General features: G+C 42.3%; 2 protein-coding genes across 7 annotated transcripts in view; one reads left to right on the top strand and one right to left on the bottom strand.

Moving 5' to 3' along the window:
- FYCO1 (FYVE and coiled-coil domain autophagy adaptor 1) overlaps positions 1-19785 on the top strand; it is an 85707-nt gene that overhangs the window by 49752 nt on the left and 16170 nt on the right. The gene's annotated exons all lie outside the window — the stretch shown is intronic.
- On the bottom strand, positions 4711-5742 carry CXCR6 (C-X-C motif chemokine receptor 6; the record flags this gene model as incomplete). The annotated part of the gene is made up of 1 exon (XM_084620001.1): positions 4711-5742. One exon carries the CDS (start codon positions 5740-5742, stop codon positions 4711-4713), a length of 1032 nt encoding a protein of 343 aa, XP_084476127.1.

The following is a 19785-nucleotide window of genomic DNA, read 5'->3' as shown; positions in this document are numbered from 1 at the left end:
CTGTTTATCAGCAGACTATCAGATAGGAAAGAGCAGAAATAATATACCAAAGATTTTCATTTTTAACCACGAACAAATTTTATATCACTGGGGTAACCATAAAAAAGAACAGTGACAAGAAGGTCAAACATTAGTGACATTTCAAAATGGATTGAAACTGTAGGTAGTGAAATACTGTCCCATACAGTGTCTTGGAAAGGTATATATATTTCAAACACTGTCTCATTATGCTGAGATTCTGTTGCAATCCCCTAAAATAATTAGTTCTGATATCATCTATATATTATTTTATCATTATTTAAAAACTCTGTTCCTCAAATGCATAAAGGTGAACAATCCCCATTATTTTTTATTTATTATTTGTTTAACAGCAACATTTGTTATTTGTTTCACACTGTGTTGTACAGTACAAAGAATAAAGACAGTTCTTGCTCAGCACAGTTTATAATCTTAGGCCCTGCCCCAACTGCATTCAGGGGGACTACTCACATGTATAAAGTTAAGTATTCATGTAGGGGTGTGTCTGCGCTAGAATATTTTAGCTTGAGTTAATTGCCAGTTAACGAAGGTAGCTTCTAAAAGCAGGTGTGGATACTCCTCAAATATTTGATCCAGAACTGAGCTCAGCCTAAAGTGGACCACAAAATCTTATGTCCTGGTACAAGCATTTCTTTGTGGATGGTCCTCACTGGCCTTTACCAATGTGTTAGCTCCCTAGACTTTATTGGCAATCAATTATCTTGAGATTAAAAACCCTAGTGTAGGCAAACCCTAAGTGTTTGCAGGGTCCTAAAAGATGAACACACTATTTGACCCACAGAAAACAAAGGCCAAATTCATCCCTAGTGAAACTCCATTGAAATCAATGGAGTTAGCACCAATCCATCTCAGGGCTGGATTCACTTCTAAGGTATTTAGTTTAAAATAGAAAGACAAATAAGCCTGATTCTCCATTTCATTACACAGTGTTACACCGGTGTAACTTCACTTTCCTCTGGGGAATCATACTGATATAAAACCAGTGTAACAGTGGAAAATCAGATCCTCAATATTTTACTGGCCTGATGGGTTATATGCCTCTTCTGTAGTGCTGTGTGGGACCTAATAGAGTTGGGCAGCGTTGCAAGTAGCTTTAGAAATGAATTTTCACACTGGAAATACCAAAGCATATAGATGAGAAATAATTTGCTCAACCGGTAACTTTATGTATTTCCTTTGCTATTATGCAAGATGTCTGTACTTGAGTGACAGCTTTCTCCTGTACAATGAATGGATAACTGAAAATCTGCCTTGTCATGTGAAAGACAGCTATTCAGGCCTCAATCCTAACTGCAGACAGACCCTTGCAAAGTCAGGGGAGTTCTGCAGAGGGCAGGGGTCCACTCACATGCATCTAGTTGCAGGATCAGGCCCTTAGATTGTAATCATTCTTGGGCAGGGCCTGTCTTTTAATGATCTGTAGGGTCTTGATCTCTGAATGGGGTCTTTAGGTGCCACTGCAAAACAAATACGTTATTATCATGATGATGATGATGAATTATGTGGTAAGTATCACTAGAATTCATCCTGCAGCAAAGGAAATCCCCACAAGGACAGGCAGAATGTTAAGGCTCCAGGACTGTGTTTTTATTTGTCTTTATGTTTGGGTTTTTGGTCCAATAGTCACATCCAAATACATACGATATTGGGCCAGAATCATGCCCTTGGTTTCTGCTGGAAACAATTCACACCATCCGTCACCTCTGTTCTGCCAGTGACCTGGAACTAGCCAGTGCAGAAGGCGGGGGGAGGGGGAGCTGACCCAGCCAAAGGCTGAACCAGGCTGGCTGTGAGAGATGCTGATTCAGCATTTTTCCTAGGCAGCCTCTGCCAACAACACTGTGTACAAATCAGGCTAGATTTTAAAGCTGCCTTACTCCAGCAGAGCACCCTAGGGTGGCGGGAGGTGGTGATACTACCACAGCCTTACTCTAGGTGTGAATCTTTCCCCTCCTACCTCCCCCACCCCAGTGTAACTGTCCTGCTCGGTGCTGGACATGCAAGCTGTGCCCAGAGAGGCGAATCTAACCTGTTGCCTCTTGCAGCAGTATAGAGCAAGAAATGTGGCTTACTTGTTTTCGTCTGCCCCTCTTTATTTTCTCTGCCTATCTGCCTTCTATCTATTTGTTTTCCACTCTCCCTCATAGTCACATTGATCCTGCCTCTGCAGCTCTCTCCTTAAAATGATTGTCAGTGTCATTTCATAATACTGAGAGTCCTCCTTTCTCACTGTGCCTGTTGATTCTGGTCACGTTCAGCACCTAATACGAATGGTGCTTGGTAATGATTTCCAGAACTTTTTCAAAGGATAAACCACCTGTTGTGCCATCACAACCTGATGCAAACAGGATTCAACTCCTTAGTTGTAATTAGGAATGAGGACCACTCTCTTGGTGTCTCATTCTGCTCTCATTGTGAATCTGGAGTAGTAACTCCATTGAAATCTTAAGTGAGAAATCATCATAAGTTTAATATTCTGTCTGCACCTAGCCAGCTGAGGTTTTGTTCATTTGTGTTTTATTTTTATTTATTTGTTTTTCTTTGTTTTCTTTTCTAACTTTTTAAATTTTTGATATGTGGCAATTTGTAGAGTGTGTCTACAGTGAAGGCTGGGCTGGAGTTCAGCAGTATATCTGAGTCAACTGGGTACACATCTTGTGTTAATTTTGATTAACCCTTTCGTATATGGTAGGTATCATGTATATGGAATAGGTAGAGTACTGCAGTGATAGGATCAGGTAGGGTTAGGTGATGTAGTGGTTAAAAACGTTTTGTCATCATCTCATGTCATTAGTAGCATCTGGGAAACTACACCACTGCAAAAAATTGCTTATGAATTTTCATAGTGTAATCAAAGCCATGTAGGCATTTTTGTTTTTTCCCCACCAATATTACCTTCAGCAAATGTCTGTTTGTAATTCAATTTGAAAGGACGGCAGACTTCATTGCTGACAGAACTGTAGTCATGCTTTTGAAAGGCCTGATTTTGTTCTTAGTGTAAATCAGGAATTAAATCAATGTAAAGCTGGGATAAGTGGGAACAGAGTAAGGCCCTGTATCTTTAGGTATTGTTTTGTCTCAGAAAACATTATAGGGTGTTAATAATAAGATAAGCTGTTGATTGTTCTGTTTAGGGAGTGTGTAGCCAAGTAAAAGTTAGTCAGGGATTATATTTTTTTAAGCACTCCAGGCATATGTTATAATTTAACAATTTGTTGTGCATCTTTATTCATGGTTTTATTTTTCTACTTTAAACATTTTCTTTTCTTTATAGAAAAGTTGTTGGTAGGGCTGAAGAAGTAAATAACAAACATCCTGTAAAAGCAGCTGAGAAACAGACTATGAAACATAGAAACCTATTTGTTTGTTGACACCTTCTTGACACTGGCATTTGTGGTTAAGACAGAGATCATTGGAAGGTCATGTCTACCCTACCATTATAACTTCTTTTTAACGAATTCATGACAATTTTTCCTCACCTGATTACAACAGCCATAACTGACTTGTGCCCACACAGCTGCTTTATTCAAAACACAACTATATATCTGCACCCACCACGCTCCCTAGCTTAGTTTGTATCACTGTTTTCTCACTGCATTCTGGGAAAATCTGAGCAGCTGTCTCACAGGGAACAGAGCACCTTAGGTACATGCACAAAGGTGGGCATCAGTAGCATAGTAGGGAAGTGCATTCTGGGATGCACAGACAGTTAGGAGGAAGGACCGGATGTTTATATGAATCGCGAGACTGTCTAGAGTTACAACAGTTAATGCTAAAAGAGTACTGGAAGGACTCATGTTTCAGGGTGTATATTAGGAGACCTTCGTGGGGACAGATTATCCCACATCTGCCTACTATAGGGTTTATTGGGCTGTCCTCTGGAACCCTGTTGCTGAGGGGTCTGATCCAGTCTGTGGAGTCCAATATTTCTATGTAGGAAGTGGGACCAGCCAAACTGGCTACACCGGCACTGTTATGGCATGATATGTACTGTTGTGTGTGACAGAATCAGGTGTTTTATGCTTTGGGTTTTTTTGTTAGAGAGACTTGATATTTGTTTGAAGACAGATTAATATTCTGCGGTGATCACAGAAATCTCACTCTGCTTTTGAAGGCAAACAGGGACTCAGAGGGAGGAAGGAAAGGGAAAACAGACAAAAACAAAAAAAGAATCACAGGAAACCACAATGGGAAGATTGAGCATTTAAACAAATTAAATTTTAATATAAAAAGTCAGGCTAAAAGTCACAACAAACTACAACTATTCACTTAGCATCTTTAAAACAAAGCTCTTAAATGTCTTTTCTGCTTACAAACATCCCTCCTGGGAGGTTAACTTGCCCAGAGGGCTGATACACTAGCTTTCTATCGCTGCAACCCTAAGTTCAAACCCAGCCTTAGATCACACATGAAAGAGTTGGATGATCTCATCCTCAAACCTTTATGTATACCTATCATAAAACTAGTGCAGAGTTTCACCCAGTTACCAGTCTTTGCTCAGGAATAACAGGAGTGCTACAATGTCAGGACTGAGATGCATTGGATGTGTTGAGAAGCTTACACGGAGCCTGCTTCTACTATATCAGTCTCATGTGGCTGTTACATAAGCCCTGTCATAATGTGAGTACATTTTTAAAAAATTAACAAAGCTGAGACCCTCTATGCAGTTTTTTATAATGGATACATGCTTGTTGCTTCTACATTGGGTGAGGCAGTACAAGTTTTTGAGCCCTCATCTTCAGTGGTTTGCCATTGCTTCACGATACCTTGGCGCTTAACACATCTGATGTTCTTGATGATTTTCTGGAAGTTCTTCCTGAACTTCACCCCAATAAAGAAATATAGAACAGGGTTGAGACAGCCATGGAGATAAGCAATTGCTTCTGTTATAACCACCGCAGAGTCGAAATTGTAGTCCAGGTTGAATTCCACATGTATATTGCGTATGAGTATCAACAAATTGTAGGGTAACTGAGTAAGAATGAACATCACTACTATAGAAAATATTATTTTTAAGGATTTGTGTTTTTGGAAACTCCTGGCATGAAGTAAAGTTTTGATAATTATTGAGTAGCAGATAATCATGGTTAGCATGGGGATAAAGAATCCAAGGGTCATTTGAAGTACTTTAAAAACCAATTCTGTGAGATCTGAAGGATACACTGCATGACAGACTGACTTATCATAGTTTGATTGTGTACTGTATTTAAATTGTGGCGTTGCAAATGCTAGTGAAATCACCCAAACTAAAATGCAGATCACTTTCCCCCAAACCATTCTTTTGGCTTGACACATGTGGGCTTTCGTGGCTTGGGCAATAGCAATAAATCTGTCAATAGTTATACAAGTGAGCGTTAACATTGAAGTGTACAGATTCAAAGTGTACAGGCCCCGTATAATTTTACACATCAAGGAGCCAAAAATCCACTCGCGAGCAGCAGAATATGCCCAGAATGGCAAGGTGGAAAGGAAAAGCAAGTCTGCTGTAGCCAAACTCACTAAAAATACATCTGTCAATGTCTTCAGTTTCTCACAGAAAATGTATATGATAAGGACTAAAAAATTTCCTATCAGCCCGAAGGCAAAAGCAAATGCATACATACAGGGCAGAAAGATTTTGCTGGCCCTGAGAAAATGTTCATTCTCATTGTAATCGTTGCACGTAAGGTTAAGGTCTGGGTAATAACAATCTGGAAGCTCCATGTAGTCTTCTTTTTAAAGGCTACCTGTAATCACACACATCTGAAATTATTTTCTCAACAAGTAAAACAATTATTATAACATATCCAACGGACAAGCACAAATGTTACTAAGCTGTTATCTAAAAGCGAAGAGGTCACTGATGTGGTGAAAATAAACATATATTTATTTGTCTGATAGAAACCACATTATCTTTGTGGTATGGTGTAATCTGAACACTGTTTGCTCCAGACAGAGCAGCTATTGAACCTGTATGTCCTGAAAGCAGATACAGCATTTTTAGCACAGATTTACACTGACTGGGACTGAGAGGTTTAATATTTCAAATGCCTCAAATTTCATATTCGTTTGGATCAGGCCTTTGGTGTAGGCCCTTCTCTAAAATTAGGGTTTGAGTCCTAATGAGTTTGATGATGACATACCTCAGCACAAGAATGTCAACCCCTGTCAGAAAGTGTCACTCAGATCCCCCTTCCTCTCCAACACTGATTGTGACAATGGACTGTACCTTCTTGAATTCAGGAAAAGAAAACCCCTCTCATCTACCATTTGAGCTTTGATGCGGGACATCTCTTCCTTATCCTGATTTTAATGTAAAGTTTTCAACCATATCCACTGTTTTCACATAAATGGCCACTTGTCCATCAAATCCCAGTCACACTTAGTCCATGCTATAGGTATCACTAGAGACCTGCAAATCCATGGATATTTGCTTTATATCCGCGAGTATCTCTATCCGCAGATGCCGATATCCGCAGATGATTTTTGCGGATGGTGGGTCAGATGTGGATACACTATTGTATCTGCACAGGGCTCTAGTTATCACTTCTTCCAGAGCTGGTTAGATTGTGAGCTCTACAAGGCAGGCGGCCTGTCTTGCTATGTGTGTGGACATGGCATGCTGTGGCCACAACCAAGACACAAATAATAACAACAAATAAACACCAACAGATTCCCAAATAAACTCTGCTGCTATTTTTCATGGGATCACATTATTAATTTGTGAATATTCAGATGTGTGCAAATTCTGACAGCTTAAGAGGTTTTAACATGAATATTTTTTCACCCCAGAAATGCGTTATTCGCCATTTGTTTTTTCCCTGATGAAAAGTTTTAGGCGTCCATTTAGAAAGCAGAAACAATAGCATCTAGTTTTGGTGACCCATCACACACCACGAACAGTAGAACTATTTACGAAGTGAGATCCTACTCTACATGATTAAGAATAGAAGAATCTGGCCCTCACTGAGAGTAATATTCAGTGTGAATTTAGCTCTCTTCTCTGTTCATGAAACATTTGTGATTGATTTTCTGCAAATGTATTCATTATTCACCAGTGCACCTAGAAAGTTTTGACCAAACAATTTGCAGCCTATGGTGTTTGTAAACAGTTCAGGTCAATTATTCCTGCCATGCGATTGGTCACTTGACATTGTTTCTTCTTCCTGAGTGGATGACTAAAACTTTTTCAAGTCAATTGTAAAGCTATTGTCAGATGTCCCTCTTGAAACTCAAATGGCAGATTTCAGTGAGAATACTCATGCAGCAAAGTATTTCTAAATATAAATTAACATAAGATTAGCAGAATTCAACCCTGAATGATTTGATCTCGTGGATTGGTTCAAAGGCATCTATTATTTAAATAATAACATACAAAGAATATGGTTAACTGGTGCTACTCATAAGTCTTGGCTGTGTGTTGAGGCCAGAAAGCAAAGTCATAAAGGCCTTCAGCCATCAGAGAAGTGTGGGGAATCCTTGTGTGACTTCTTGAAGAGTTATTGGCTTTTTATACAATGGTTTCTGTTATCCTTTCAAATTATATTTTTTTAAACTTAATAATAATCCCCCTCATAAAAGAGTTGTTACATATCCAGATATACTGGGATAGGGGGAGGGGGACGATAATCAGCAAAATAAAATCATGGCCAACAAAAACCATGGCAACATATATTGAAACAAACTGATAAGCTTTATTTTACATACTGTTCCAGGCACAACTGATGTTCCAGTTGATGTTTCAATACCCTCTCAGGGAAGAGAGTTTTTTTTCCTGTGAGTTGAAGCAAAATAATTTATACATATTCAGTGTATAATGTGACAACATAACAATATTACAGTGCCCTAATGTAGCTAAGGAAAGTGTCTCATTTGAAAGGTATTTTTCAACTGAACTGTCTCTGCTTTTGAAGGCTCAGAAGCATTATTTTTAAGTTAAATAATATCTTCCTATATGTGCCATAAGATAGTACGTTGATCCTCTTTATAGCCCACAAATATTTAATGTCTAAAACCTCTTTTCTGCAACTAAGCTGTACTTTTTAAATTTCTGATGACTTTGTGTTCTTTGGATAGGATAGTTCAAAGGGCTCAGCACTGGCCCAGTCGTGCTACCCTCTAAGTCAGTGGGAGTTCTACTAGTGATTTCAGAGGAAGAAGAGTTACACCAAATTTTGAAACACACACACATATATGAGTGTGTTTCAAATCTGGTTTTAATAATGTAATAAAAATATGAATTAGGGCATAATTTCTCATATACACTTGGCAGAACTTGGCTCAAATTATTCTTGCATCATCAATCAGATAAGAAAGGATTAACTGAGGTCATCAACGATGACCTTTAAATAATTTTTTTAAAATTTGGTGATTTTGACTTTTGTAATGTCGAAAGAAGACCCAAAAGTTGGGTTTTGGTTTTTTTTTCACCCTTCTGGTTCTTGTTCTCTTTTTTTTTTAAAAAAGACTCTTTTCTTTCTGCTTGTTTTTACCCAGAGAGAACCCCCACTTAAGGCAACCACAAACAAGAGCCACATGCATGAGAATATCCTGATCTGACAAAACCAAACATTCACCTTAGGGCTGAGATCAAGCATGGAAAATTTCAGGCCCAAATCACTTTTTGCGAGGAACTTATGAGCTACTGAAAAGGGAGGTGAAAAAAAGAAACGCACTTCTTAATCTTAACTAATGTTTTTCCCACCTGCTGGTGATGTAATATGAAATTATTAAAGGTGGGTGTTTTAAAAGTTAATACTTCATCATCACTACAGAAAGGAACAATTCCTGAAATATTTCAAAATATTTCCAACCTATGCTATTGAAAAAGTGATGGAAATATATATAAACCATGAAGACTAGCTGTTATTGAAATGAAAAATACTGGGCCAGATCCTCAACTGGTATAAAGTGGTGTAGCTCCTCTGAAGTCAGCCAAGCTATCATGTTTAATACCAACTGAGGATCTGGCCCATTCAACCAACTAAAATTCAGACAAGTCAGTAGTTCTTTCTTTTCCCATGTGGTGGCAACTTGTAAAAGGAAAAAGGATAAGTTACTTAATTATTGAAAAGAAAGTTATGATTTATTCTTGATATATTTTCACTAATATATTTGATATTTTAATCAATAGGTCTTATGTTGCATATTTTTTGAAATAGTACTTTTTACTCAAGTAAGCTGTTATCCACAATGCACGTAGTCTCAAACATTGGAATTGCTACCTCTGATCAGACCATTGATCCACCTGTACCAATTTTCCAAAAAAAAGAAAGAATTGTGATCCTGGCAGTAACCTTCCTGGCAAGTATAACATCTGTTCTTGGTGAGATAATGAAAGACATATTAAGGGGGCAGTGGGGAGTTATTGAACATCTTGAGGAAAATGGAACTGTCCAGGAGCACTGTAGGTTTATAAATGAATGTGATTGTTTTTTGGGACAGATTTACAAAAGTACTGCATGAAGCAGATGTGATATATTTGGATTTTAAAAGACTGGAAACTTACTTAAAACTTGAATTCAAATTGGCTTGGATAAAAACAAACGATATGGATTGAAAATGAATGAAATACTGTAAACTTTAAGTAGTGATGAATGGTCATGTAGTCCTCAAGGAGCAATGGAGGTATCTGGTACATATTAATGAACTGGAAAAGGGAGAAAAAAATGCAGGGCCAGATCACATCACTCTCTTCTGTGCATTGAATAGACCTTCTGTGCATGGATCTCACTTCTCCTATCAAGAAAACAGGGTAAGTCATCTCCATTACCTCCACTTCTCACCACCATCTGGGACCCCGTGAAGATCCATGAATGAGGAAGTCTGATAGGTCTTTTTGATCTCTAACTTCTATTTTTCTAGTCCGCTATCCTGCCTCAGCAAAAGAAGTGGGGTGAAGGGAACAAATAATACACCTGGCCAGTTGCTCAGTTCCTCCCTAACAGGGATCTGGGAACAATAACACCATCCAGCTATTTAAATAGTTCTTACCCTGAAACAGAAAATGCTCAGTGATTTTCTGGTCAGGAATACTCTGCACTCAGTTGACCCTTTGGCATATAGGGGTGTAATTTTCATCCACTGATACCAGTGATGGATTAGCTGTATCCTTAAAGTATATACCCCCTGTCGTCTGACCCCATTCCTGTGATTCCAGGGCAGGGCAGCTTTAAACTGAGGGGTGAATCACTGAATCAGCATATTTTCTGGGTGCCTTGGCCACACAGTCTGGTTGGTCATTCTCATCCACTTCCTGGGATGTGCTGATCACTACAGGTTTCCCAGGAGAGTGAGACTAAATTGTGCATCATTCAGCATGAAAAAACCCCCAACAAAACAAAAACAAAAAACCCCACCACCTGTTATGTGATAGATTTAAATACATATTTCTAGTAAACATGATTATTTGCCCCCATTATAAAGACCAAAATGACTCAACAGTGCTTTTTCTAGTACCCTGTGATTTCTGTGGCTTTAAAATCTGTGTCTCGAGCATAGTCTTTACTACCAGGGGCTTTTGAGATCTGAGCTATTAGTCTGGTCATTATGATCAGATGAAGGTGAAATTATTTTACATCCTTCTTTTGTTTCTAAGCAAGCCCTAGCTGAAAAAGATAGATTGTTTAGAAAGATGTTACTAAAAACTCCTCCATCAAACATCTGTATCCAAAATATTTGTTTAATTCAAAGTGTTGTTTAAAAAAACAACATTAGAATATATTTAAAGGGATAACAAAGTTGAAATATTTTACACAGGTTTGAAAGAACCTACCTCTTCTGATAGAATTCCCATTTTAGAGATAGGGGATGCCTCCAGAAGTAATAGAAACTTTCAGACCAGTGGATTTTTAAGAGATGTAAGATGGTCTATATTTTGTTCTACCCTCCATATATGTTCCTCTTCCAATCTGAAGTAAGAGAAAATAGTCACTTACTGGAAGACGGTGTATGGTGGTGGAGAGTGTTGACGCTTACGTTTCAAAGGAAGTCTGAAGACGGCAGTGACTCTATATATTTATCGTTTTATCCGCCTATGATGTTTCCTGTTGATGTTCTGGGGTTTTTTGTGTTTTGTTTTTTGTTTTTTACACCAAAAATAGTAGTTTATGATACTCTTGTTGAAATTACATCTTTGTCTCTAAGTCTATCTTTCTAAGGTACATGATATGGCCTAAAGGAGACTATTCAGTACACCTAAAAAGACTTGCTGAAAATATCTGACCTCCAGGCCACAAATGCAAGTTCCACTAAAGATCAGGGATTCTTACATATTGATTTTTTTTTTAAATCATTTGCAGGACAGTTTCTTCCATTTCTACCAGTTACCAGTTTCCACCATCTGTACATAGTTCATGGCAGTTAATCATGAGTACGCAATATTCCAAATTTCATGTGTGTTGGTTAGTTTTGATTGGACATGCAGATCGCATGGGAGTGTTCTTGTTCTTTAGTTGGAACATTGAGATACCATGTTGATGTACGCTACAACTAGTTTAAAAAATGTGTTCCTATTTTTCATCAAAATTCAGCTGGGGAAGGTGATAATTTCATCCCATGTTTTGACCATTTCTAATGGGCACTATAGATAAGGCTACAGCCTATAGATAAGGCTATCAACTTATGCAGGAAGTTGCTAATGACAGCAAGTGAGTCTGATCCTGAAACAGTCACAGACCTTGTTAGTCAATGGGTACGCCAAGCCCTCTTTCAGGGCCACTGGAAGGAACCCGTTAAGCCTCCTTTATGTAATAAAGACAGCTGAAAACAATGGAAGAGCTGCCCAAGGCACACGGCAGGACAGCAATAAGCCATGTGGGCTAAGGAGTTTCCCTAATTGTAAAGACAGGAACTAGAAGTTTGAGTTTGCAGTCTTCCTTTGAGAAGGCTGAGAGAAGCAGGTAGGAGAAGGACTCTGAGAGGAAGCAGATCAATGGAGCCTCTTGGGGCACATTGCTCACTGGAGTAGCACACCAGGGATTTTTGAGCAAGAAAACTGCCTGCTGCTGTTTGTTTCTGCTGTGTTCAGGGAAGCAGGACTTCGTGTACATTTTTAATAAATAAACAAAAGGTTACACCACGAGTCTACCTGACTTGCCTCACAGTTCAGTGTGAGCCATACCTTTGACCTCCCCCTCCACCCCTGGGTGCAATTTCAAGTGATAGTCCCAGCAACTGCACTTCTTTCAGGGTGGAATCCCATGATTCAACCCACTCTCAGCAGCCTCGTTGGCCTGTTATGTTTCCTTAGCAGGATTAGCTGGGTTTGGTACCTGTTTGAGACCTCCCTTCAGGAGATGAGATCAGTATGAAAATATAGTGTGACTCAGAGCAGTTTCCTCAAAACAAAGTGTTATTTATTTATCCATAGGAACATAGCAACCAGAGAAAAGGGGTTAAAACAGCAAAAGCCTACATGCATATTGTCTTCTTCTTTGAGTAGTGTCGGTCACGGAGTCACCAGGCGATGCTCTGGAACTACTCCACACGAAGCCAGTCAGGACTCTGGGGGAGCCTCCTCTCTGTGAGCAGACTGTCTCCAGGGCAAGAAGCTTACACAGCTTTGACCTTCCTGGGTCCGACGTTGGAGCATTCGGCATCCCCTTCTCACACCGTGCGCTTCTCACAGCGAGGCCACACAGGCGGGATTCCTGGGGAAGCCGGTGGGCCCTGCACCCCAATTCCGCAGTCAGATGTGACTCTCAGCCAGCCAGTAAAACAGAAGGTTTATTAGACAACAGGAACACAGTCTAAAACAGAGCTTGTAGGTACAGAAACGGGACCCCTAAGTCAGGTCCATCTTGGGGCCAGGGAGGCCAGACCCCTGGTCTGGGCCTCCCTCTCTTTCCCCAGCCAGCTCCGAACTGAAACTCTCCAGCCCCTCCTCTGGCCTTTGTCTCTTTCCCGAGCCAGGAGGTCACCTGATCTCTTTGTTCTCTTCGCACCTTTGCAGAGAAGGGGCCCAGGCCATCAGTTGCCAGAAGACAGGGTGTCGGCCATTCTCTGTGAAGACACCATCACACTGGCCCTCTAGGGCTCTGCAACGATCACACACCCTTATCCCACCACCTAGATACTTAAGAAGGGCATCGGGGAAAACTGAAGCACCCACACAGTATTCGGAGAAAACATTAAGAACATTCCCACTTCGTCACAGTGTCCCTATAGGTGCTTCACTGTAAGCATTGTTACGGGTGCTGTAAGGGTGTGTGTGTCCCCATACTGTCAGCCAGAGAATTTCAATAACAATCCATCCCGCCTGCACCTGCATGGCTCCTCTCCAGCCATGAGACCAGCCAGTGCATGTGGGCATTCCCCCCTTAGTTCCTTGTCAACCACCCTAGGCTAGAGATGGAGCTAAGAGCTGGCCAATCACAGATCATTAACTCCTTTAGTTTTGTCGATTTTTGCTTCTCTTGAAGCCTCTTTTCTTTTATTACTTATTTGTTTTAAGCTAGCCGTGCCCCCCCCCCCAAAAAAAAAGGAAGGAGAAAAAGAAAAAATTAGAAAAGGTTTGCTTCCTGCAAACCTGGTGCAGGGACCCCACCTAGACAAGGGTATGTCTGGCTCCCCAGGCTTCAAAAACTGTCTTAGCTGCAAAGATTCCATCCCAGTAAGAGATGGACATTCACAGTATTCGCTGCCTCAGGGAGAAGCACAATCCACAAAAGTGTGATTGATGCCAGCAGCTAATACCAAAGTCCAGGAAGGACAGAGAGTTAAGGCTAAAACTCCTGCTCATGGAGTCAGCCCTGCAACCCCTGGAGTCCCAGTGAGAATTGTCACTGCAACCTTCCAAGTTGAAAGCAGGTGATCCCAAAGAGATGAGCCACTCACTAAAGACCTCTAAGAAAAGTCTGTGAGTCCCTCTAGTGAGCCCAGATTGAGCTGGACACAATCTCTGGCTCTCCAGTATCTTTGGTACTGATGGTGCCAAAGCTGCCTAGAGTCAGTACCCAGTGCACGCATGCTATCAAGGCGACAAAGCCAGTCAACTGCCCAAAGACCCGATGCTCACGTGCAAGGAGTTCTGGTACACTGGGGGCGTGAGACATAGATGTTCCACCCCAGGGAAGGCTACATTGACTAGGTCGTTGGCACCAGCACTGACCTCAGTGCACCTGGCACCAATGGACCTCTCAGCACTGACAGCCATTGGCACCGGTGCTGGTACCACCTGCACCGACAGACTAGAGGTGCACATCAGACCTCTCGGTCTGTGATGCATCGGACTTGCCCCTTCTCATTACTGGGGCTCCAGTACCAAGCTCACCGGGAATAGTGGACACAATGGCATCCCCATGCCATGCACCGCCTCTCTCCTCTTCAGACTCAGTAAGCGAGAGGACTTGGGTTCTCACTGCTCGTTCCACCCACCGTACAGGTCACAATCTCACCATGGGCACCAAGCATACCAGCCCAGCCCTCAACCTCTATGGTTTGGGCAGCCATAGTTCCAGCTGCCAGCACCCTACCCACAGTGGCCATACTGGGACCCCTGGAAAACCCAGAGGCAACAAGCCTTACAGCCCTAGCGAGGTATATTGGCAGGCAAGGAGGCACCCTCCTTCACTAGCACCTTCAAAGGTGTCGGACCCTCCTGAGCTATTGGGGGAAGGAACAGAAGCAGAAAAGGGAGATGTTCCTCCAGCTCATCACCTGTCGAGGCGGTGATTGCCCCCCACCCCCGCCATCCTTGGTGGATGACTTTAAATCATTCCAGGACCTAGCCCAAAGAGTGGCTGAAGCCCAGCAAGTGCAGCTACATGAAGTAACTGAACCCCATTGTAAACTGGTGGGTATTCTCCACTTTTTCACCTCTACCAAATTGGCTCTCCCAGTTAACAAGGTGCTTCTAGACCCTGCTAGGGTCATATGGCAGACCCCTGCGTCCATCCCACCAACATGCAAACGGGTGGACTGTGTGCCAGTAAAGGGCACAGAATTTTTGTTTTCCCACTGTCTCCAAATTCCATCATCATGGATTCGGTTAATTCTAGGGGTTGCCAGTACCAACTTAAATCCATGCCCTATGACCGCAATGGGAAGTGCTTGGACCTGTTTGGCAGGAAATCCTATTCTTCAGCCACCCTTCAGTTTCAGGTAGCAAATTACCAGGCCTTGTTGGCCAAGTGTGACTATCAGAACTATGCAAAGTTAATTCCTTTATTGACCAACTCCCAGATGCTTACAAGGACCAGTTCATGGCCATTATTAATGCAGGCCGGCTGGTGGCAAAAAAATCTCTCCGATGCACACTGGATATGGCAGCACACCCAGTTTCCATGGCTGTGGTTATAGGAGGGCCTCTTGGCTCCATTTGTCCAGCTTCCCTAAGGAGGTCCAAACTATAGTAGAGGACCTCTCCTTTTGAGGGAATGAAGTTGTTCACCAAGAAGACAGACGCGCCTCTTCACACGTTAAACGATTCTTGGGTGACTCTTCGGTCCCTGGGGATATACACACCAGCCTACAAGAGGAAATATAGCCCTCAGCCACAGTTCAAGCCCCGGTCATCACAGTACACATCTCAGTACCCATTGCAGAGATCGTACGAGACGTAGAGAAATATAAATTCTCTAAGCATAAACAATCGGAGCCACAACAGTCTTTGTCTCAACTCTCAACTTTGAAGCGATAGTTTTAATGGGTTGGTTGAGGCACCAGTAGAACACTCTTCTCGTCAGCATATTCTGGAAAAGCCCACTCCTCCTTTCGGAGACTTCCTTACTCCATTCCGCAGTACCTGGAAACAGATAACCTCCAACAAGTGGGTGCTGGAAATCATCCGGAGTTGATATGCCATCCACTTCTCCTCCCTTCCACCTCCCAAACACCCTTCCCCATCCCTCTTCAGGAACCCTTCTCACGAAAGTCTACTACGTTACACTGAGGAGATGGTTCACCTCTTAAGAGCTACAGAGCCTGTGCCCATACATTTCAGGGGCAAAGGCTTTTACTCTTGTTACTTCCTGATACCAAAGAAAAAGGGAGGCTGGAGACCCATACTGGACCTCAGAAAGCTCAACAGATATGTGAAAACACAGAAATTAAGGTTGGTCACCCTATCAACCATCATCCCGACTTTAGAAAAAGAAGGTTGATTCTCGGCCCTCAACCTGCAAGATGCTTTCACATCTCCATTATCCCGAGGCACAGGTGTTACCTCAGATTCACATTGGGCCAGGACCACTACCAGTAAAGAATACTCCCTTTTGGTGTCTCATTGGCCCCCAGGGTATTCTCTAAAGTCCTTTTGGTAGTGGCGGCCCACTTACACTCTCAAGATATCATGATTTTTCCTTACCTGGATGATTGCCTTCTCAGGGCATGATCCTTCATGGAGGCCCAACAGACACTCAAGCCATACATCACCTGTTTTTGAGTCTGAACCTACAGGTCAGTGAACAAAAGTCAACCTCAACACCGGATCAAAGGCTAGAGTTCATTTCAGGCGAGGGCACTCCTGCCACATTACAGATTTCTCAGTCTCTAATTGTTGATAGAGACCGTACAATGCAGCCCTCAGATCTTGGCCAGTCATTGCCTTCAACTTCTGGGGCACATGGCCATGAGCACTTCGGTCATTGCTTATGGAAGGTTATGCATGAGATGCCTCCAAGCATGGTTTGGTTCAGTGTACAGACCAAACAGATAATATAAGGAAGCTCCTATCAGTGCCCTCTAGAGTCAAACAATCCTTAGACTGGTGGAAGGCCCAGTGAATGTTTGCACAGGGATCCCATTTGCTTAGTCTTCCCCATCCCTTCTCCTGACCACCGATGCATCCCTCATGGGTGGGGAGCTCATCTCAATGGTCGCACAGTGCAGGGAAAAATGGTCCCAACCAGAGACGTGCCTGCACATCAACCTGCTTGAGTGCAGAGCTGTATGAAATGCGTGCGCTCACTTCCTCCTGCTGATCAAGGACACACATAGGAAGGTCATGATGGACAACATGGCCTGCATGTACTATATAAACTGGCAGGGAGGCGCTAGGTCTCATTCCCTGTGCAAAGAAGCAAGGAAATTATGGAACTGGTGCATCTCCCACAACATCCTAATATCAGCGGCCTACTTACCAGGAGTACACAACACCATGGCCGACAGTCTTAGCCACAAGTTCCCATTCGACCACGAATGGGAAATAGAGCCAACGACTCTACATGGCATATTCCGGCAATGGAGGACGCTGTTAATAGACTTATTTGCTTCTTACCAGAAAAAGAAACATCTGCAGTGCTGCTCCAGAGCAAGGATCATATGTCATTCCAAGTGAGACATTCTCCTCCTTCCTTGGGACAGGGGCTTTCTTTACTCCATTCCCTGTTCCCTCTAAAGGTCCTGCTGAAGAGAAAAAGAGAAAAAGCAAGCACCATTCTGATTGCCCCCACCTGGCCCAGACAGACATTGTACCCAGTCACAGATGGCTTTATGGCCACTGATGGCCCTGCCAATCATGTCATACCTCTTGTAACAGAATGAGGGTCACGCCTCCACCCAAGTCTCTAGGTTCTGCATCTCAAAGCCTGGCTCCTTCGTGGGTTCCAGCACATAGCAGCATCTTGTTCTGAGGAGGTAAAGAAGTACTATTGCGTAGTAGAAAGGTCATCCTCCGTACGCTAGATGTGAGAAGAGCCTTTTATTTGGACAGGACAGAGTTCTTTAGAAAATCTCCAAGACTCTTCCTCTCCATTGTGGATAGATGGAAGGGTGCAGCGATCAGCTCAGTGACTCTCCCAGTGGGTCTCTGGCTGTATTAAACTCTGCTAGTAATTGGGGGGGTAACACCCCATCCTCAAGACACATGCACTCCACAAGGTCAGTTTCCTTGTCAATTGCCTTTTTTAAGCTATGTGGGCATCTGCACATGACTTTGCAGATCACTATGCCATACTGGGGGATTCGGCTTTGGACGCCCAATTCACGGCCTCAGTACTGTCATCTATATCAGACTCGACTCTGAAGTCCCAGCCTCCAGCAGTGGGTGCTGCTCGGGAGTCACCTGCAGTGAAGCACTCACAGGGACACTACTCGAAGAAGAAGTTACTCACCCTGTGCAGTAATGATGGTCCTTCAAGATGTGTGTCCCTATGGATGCTCCACAACCCACCCACCTGCCCTCTGTTTCAGAGTTCCCCTACTGACTCTGCTGTAGAGAAGGAACCGAGGAGGGAATGCCTGCGCACAGCGGCTGGGCTAGTGGCTGGAGGGGAGCCGTGCATGTGTAGGTGGGACAGACTACTATTGAAATTCTCTGAGTGACAGCACGGAGGCGCACACACATCTACAGTGGAGCACCTATAAGGATACTTACAGTGGAGCACCCGTCGGGACAGATATCTGAAAGAACCATCATTACTGCACTAGGTGAGTAACTTCTTCTTCCCCAAAGCTTAGCATTTCCCTCGAGGTAGGTAGCTCCCACTTATCCCACATACCCCTCTTGCTTCAGGTTTCCATCTGCTTATGTGCAGACTCTGCCCCTCTTTCTCTGCTTCTGGGGATGCTCTTTTAACAGTTCTCAAGTTCTTTAAGATTTTCTTCCCCTCTTCCAAACTGAGAGATTGCTATGTTCTTCTAGAGACCAGACTTCAAAGGCTTTGACCGCTGTACTGTCAGTTGAGTACCAGTGATCAGGCTATCTAATGGCCACTTGACTTTGATTCTGCAAATAGGGAAAAACCACTTAAGACTGTTTGAACCCCTCATTAACCTTTGGCAAGCAACACCCTAACCATCAAACAGAGTCACATAATATTCTTTAAAAAATACAAGTGTCTCTCACCTTCTTCACAAGTTGTTTCATCGATTTCTCCTCCTAATGGAAACAAGGCCCCAAATATTGACTAACACTCAGACAAAAAGAGGCAACAATAGATTGATGAATACACATAAATCTTGGAGTTAGATTTCTGGTACAAATAGTTGCATTTTGAAGCTCAAATACTCTTTTCATTAATACCAAGTGTAACAGTCAGATCTAGTTAGGATTAGATAAAACAAATGGTGTATATATTTGAAGGTACAGCAAACAAAGCAGAAAACAAAAATTTTTAAACAATAACTGCTTAATGGGACATCCGCGGAAAGATCGTTCAAGCTAATTTATCAATTTAGCTACATGAGTAGGCCAATTAACCCAATTCAAACCATGTCTGAAACCTGCTTGCTATCTAACTCTCCCTCAGATCACGTGTGTGGGGGTGTCCTTCCCCTTGGAGGAAATATTTCCCCATACTGCTATTGGCCCTATTTCATGTGTGGGCACCATGCCTCTGGGATTCCTCAGGGAGCCCATTCCTGTGTGACTTGTGATAAATCCTTTTACAAGTGGAAAACACACTGTTAACAATATCAGAACATCTACTGTTCTATCAAGAACAAAGGGAAATTCACCACTCTGCATAGTTTCAGTAACTCTCTATCTAAATCATGATTCTAATCTGTTTCCTCCTTTGACTCATGAACCACATTTCCATAAATCACCTTTGATCTTCTACTCTAAGCAGCATCTCAGCATAAAAAGCTTGGGAATTGCTGACTGCTCGATGTTACCTGCTATGTTATATTAACGGCCCTCTGTATGGTTTGTCTGTATGGTACTGAAGTGTGACTGAATGGCTGCTGAACTTCAGGATCTCCACTGAAAATAAGATATGTGTCCATGAAGCTGTCCCAGTAAGAAAAAAATTAATATTAAATGAATTGTTACAATAGCATTGATCAATTCAAAGGGTGTTTAGTCTTGCAGTCATTAATAGCTTC

This window comes from Lepidochelys olivacea, assembly GCF_965140295.1.
Source record: "Lepidochelys olivacea isolate rLepOli2 genome assembly, chromosome: 2".
Taxonomy (NCBI): domain Eukaryota; kingdom Metazoa; phylum Chordata; order Testudines; family Cheloniidae; genus Lepidochelys; species Lepidochelys olivacea.
The sequence above is the reverse complement of the archived record's forward strand: the minus strand, read 5'-3'. Positions and strand labels throughout refer to the sequence as shown.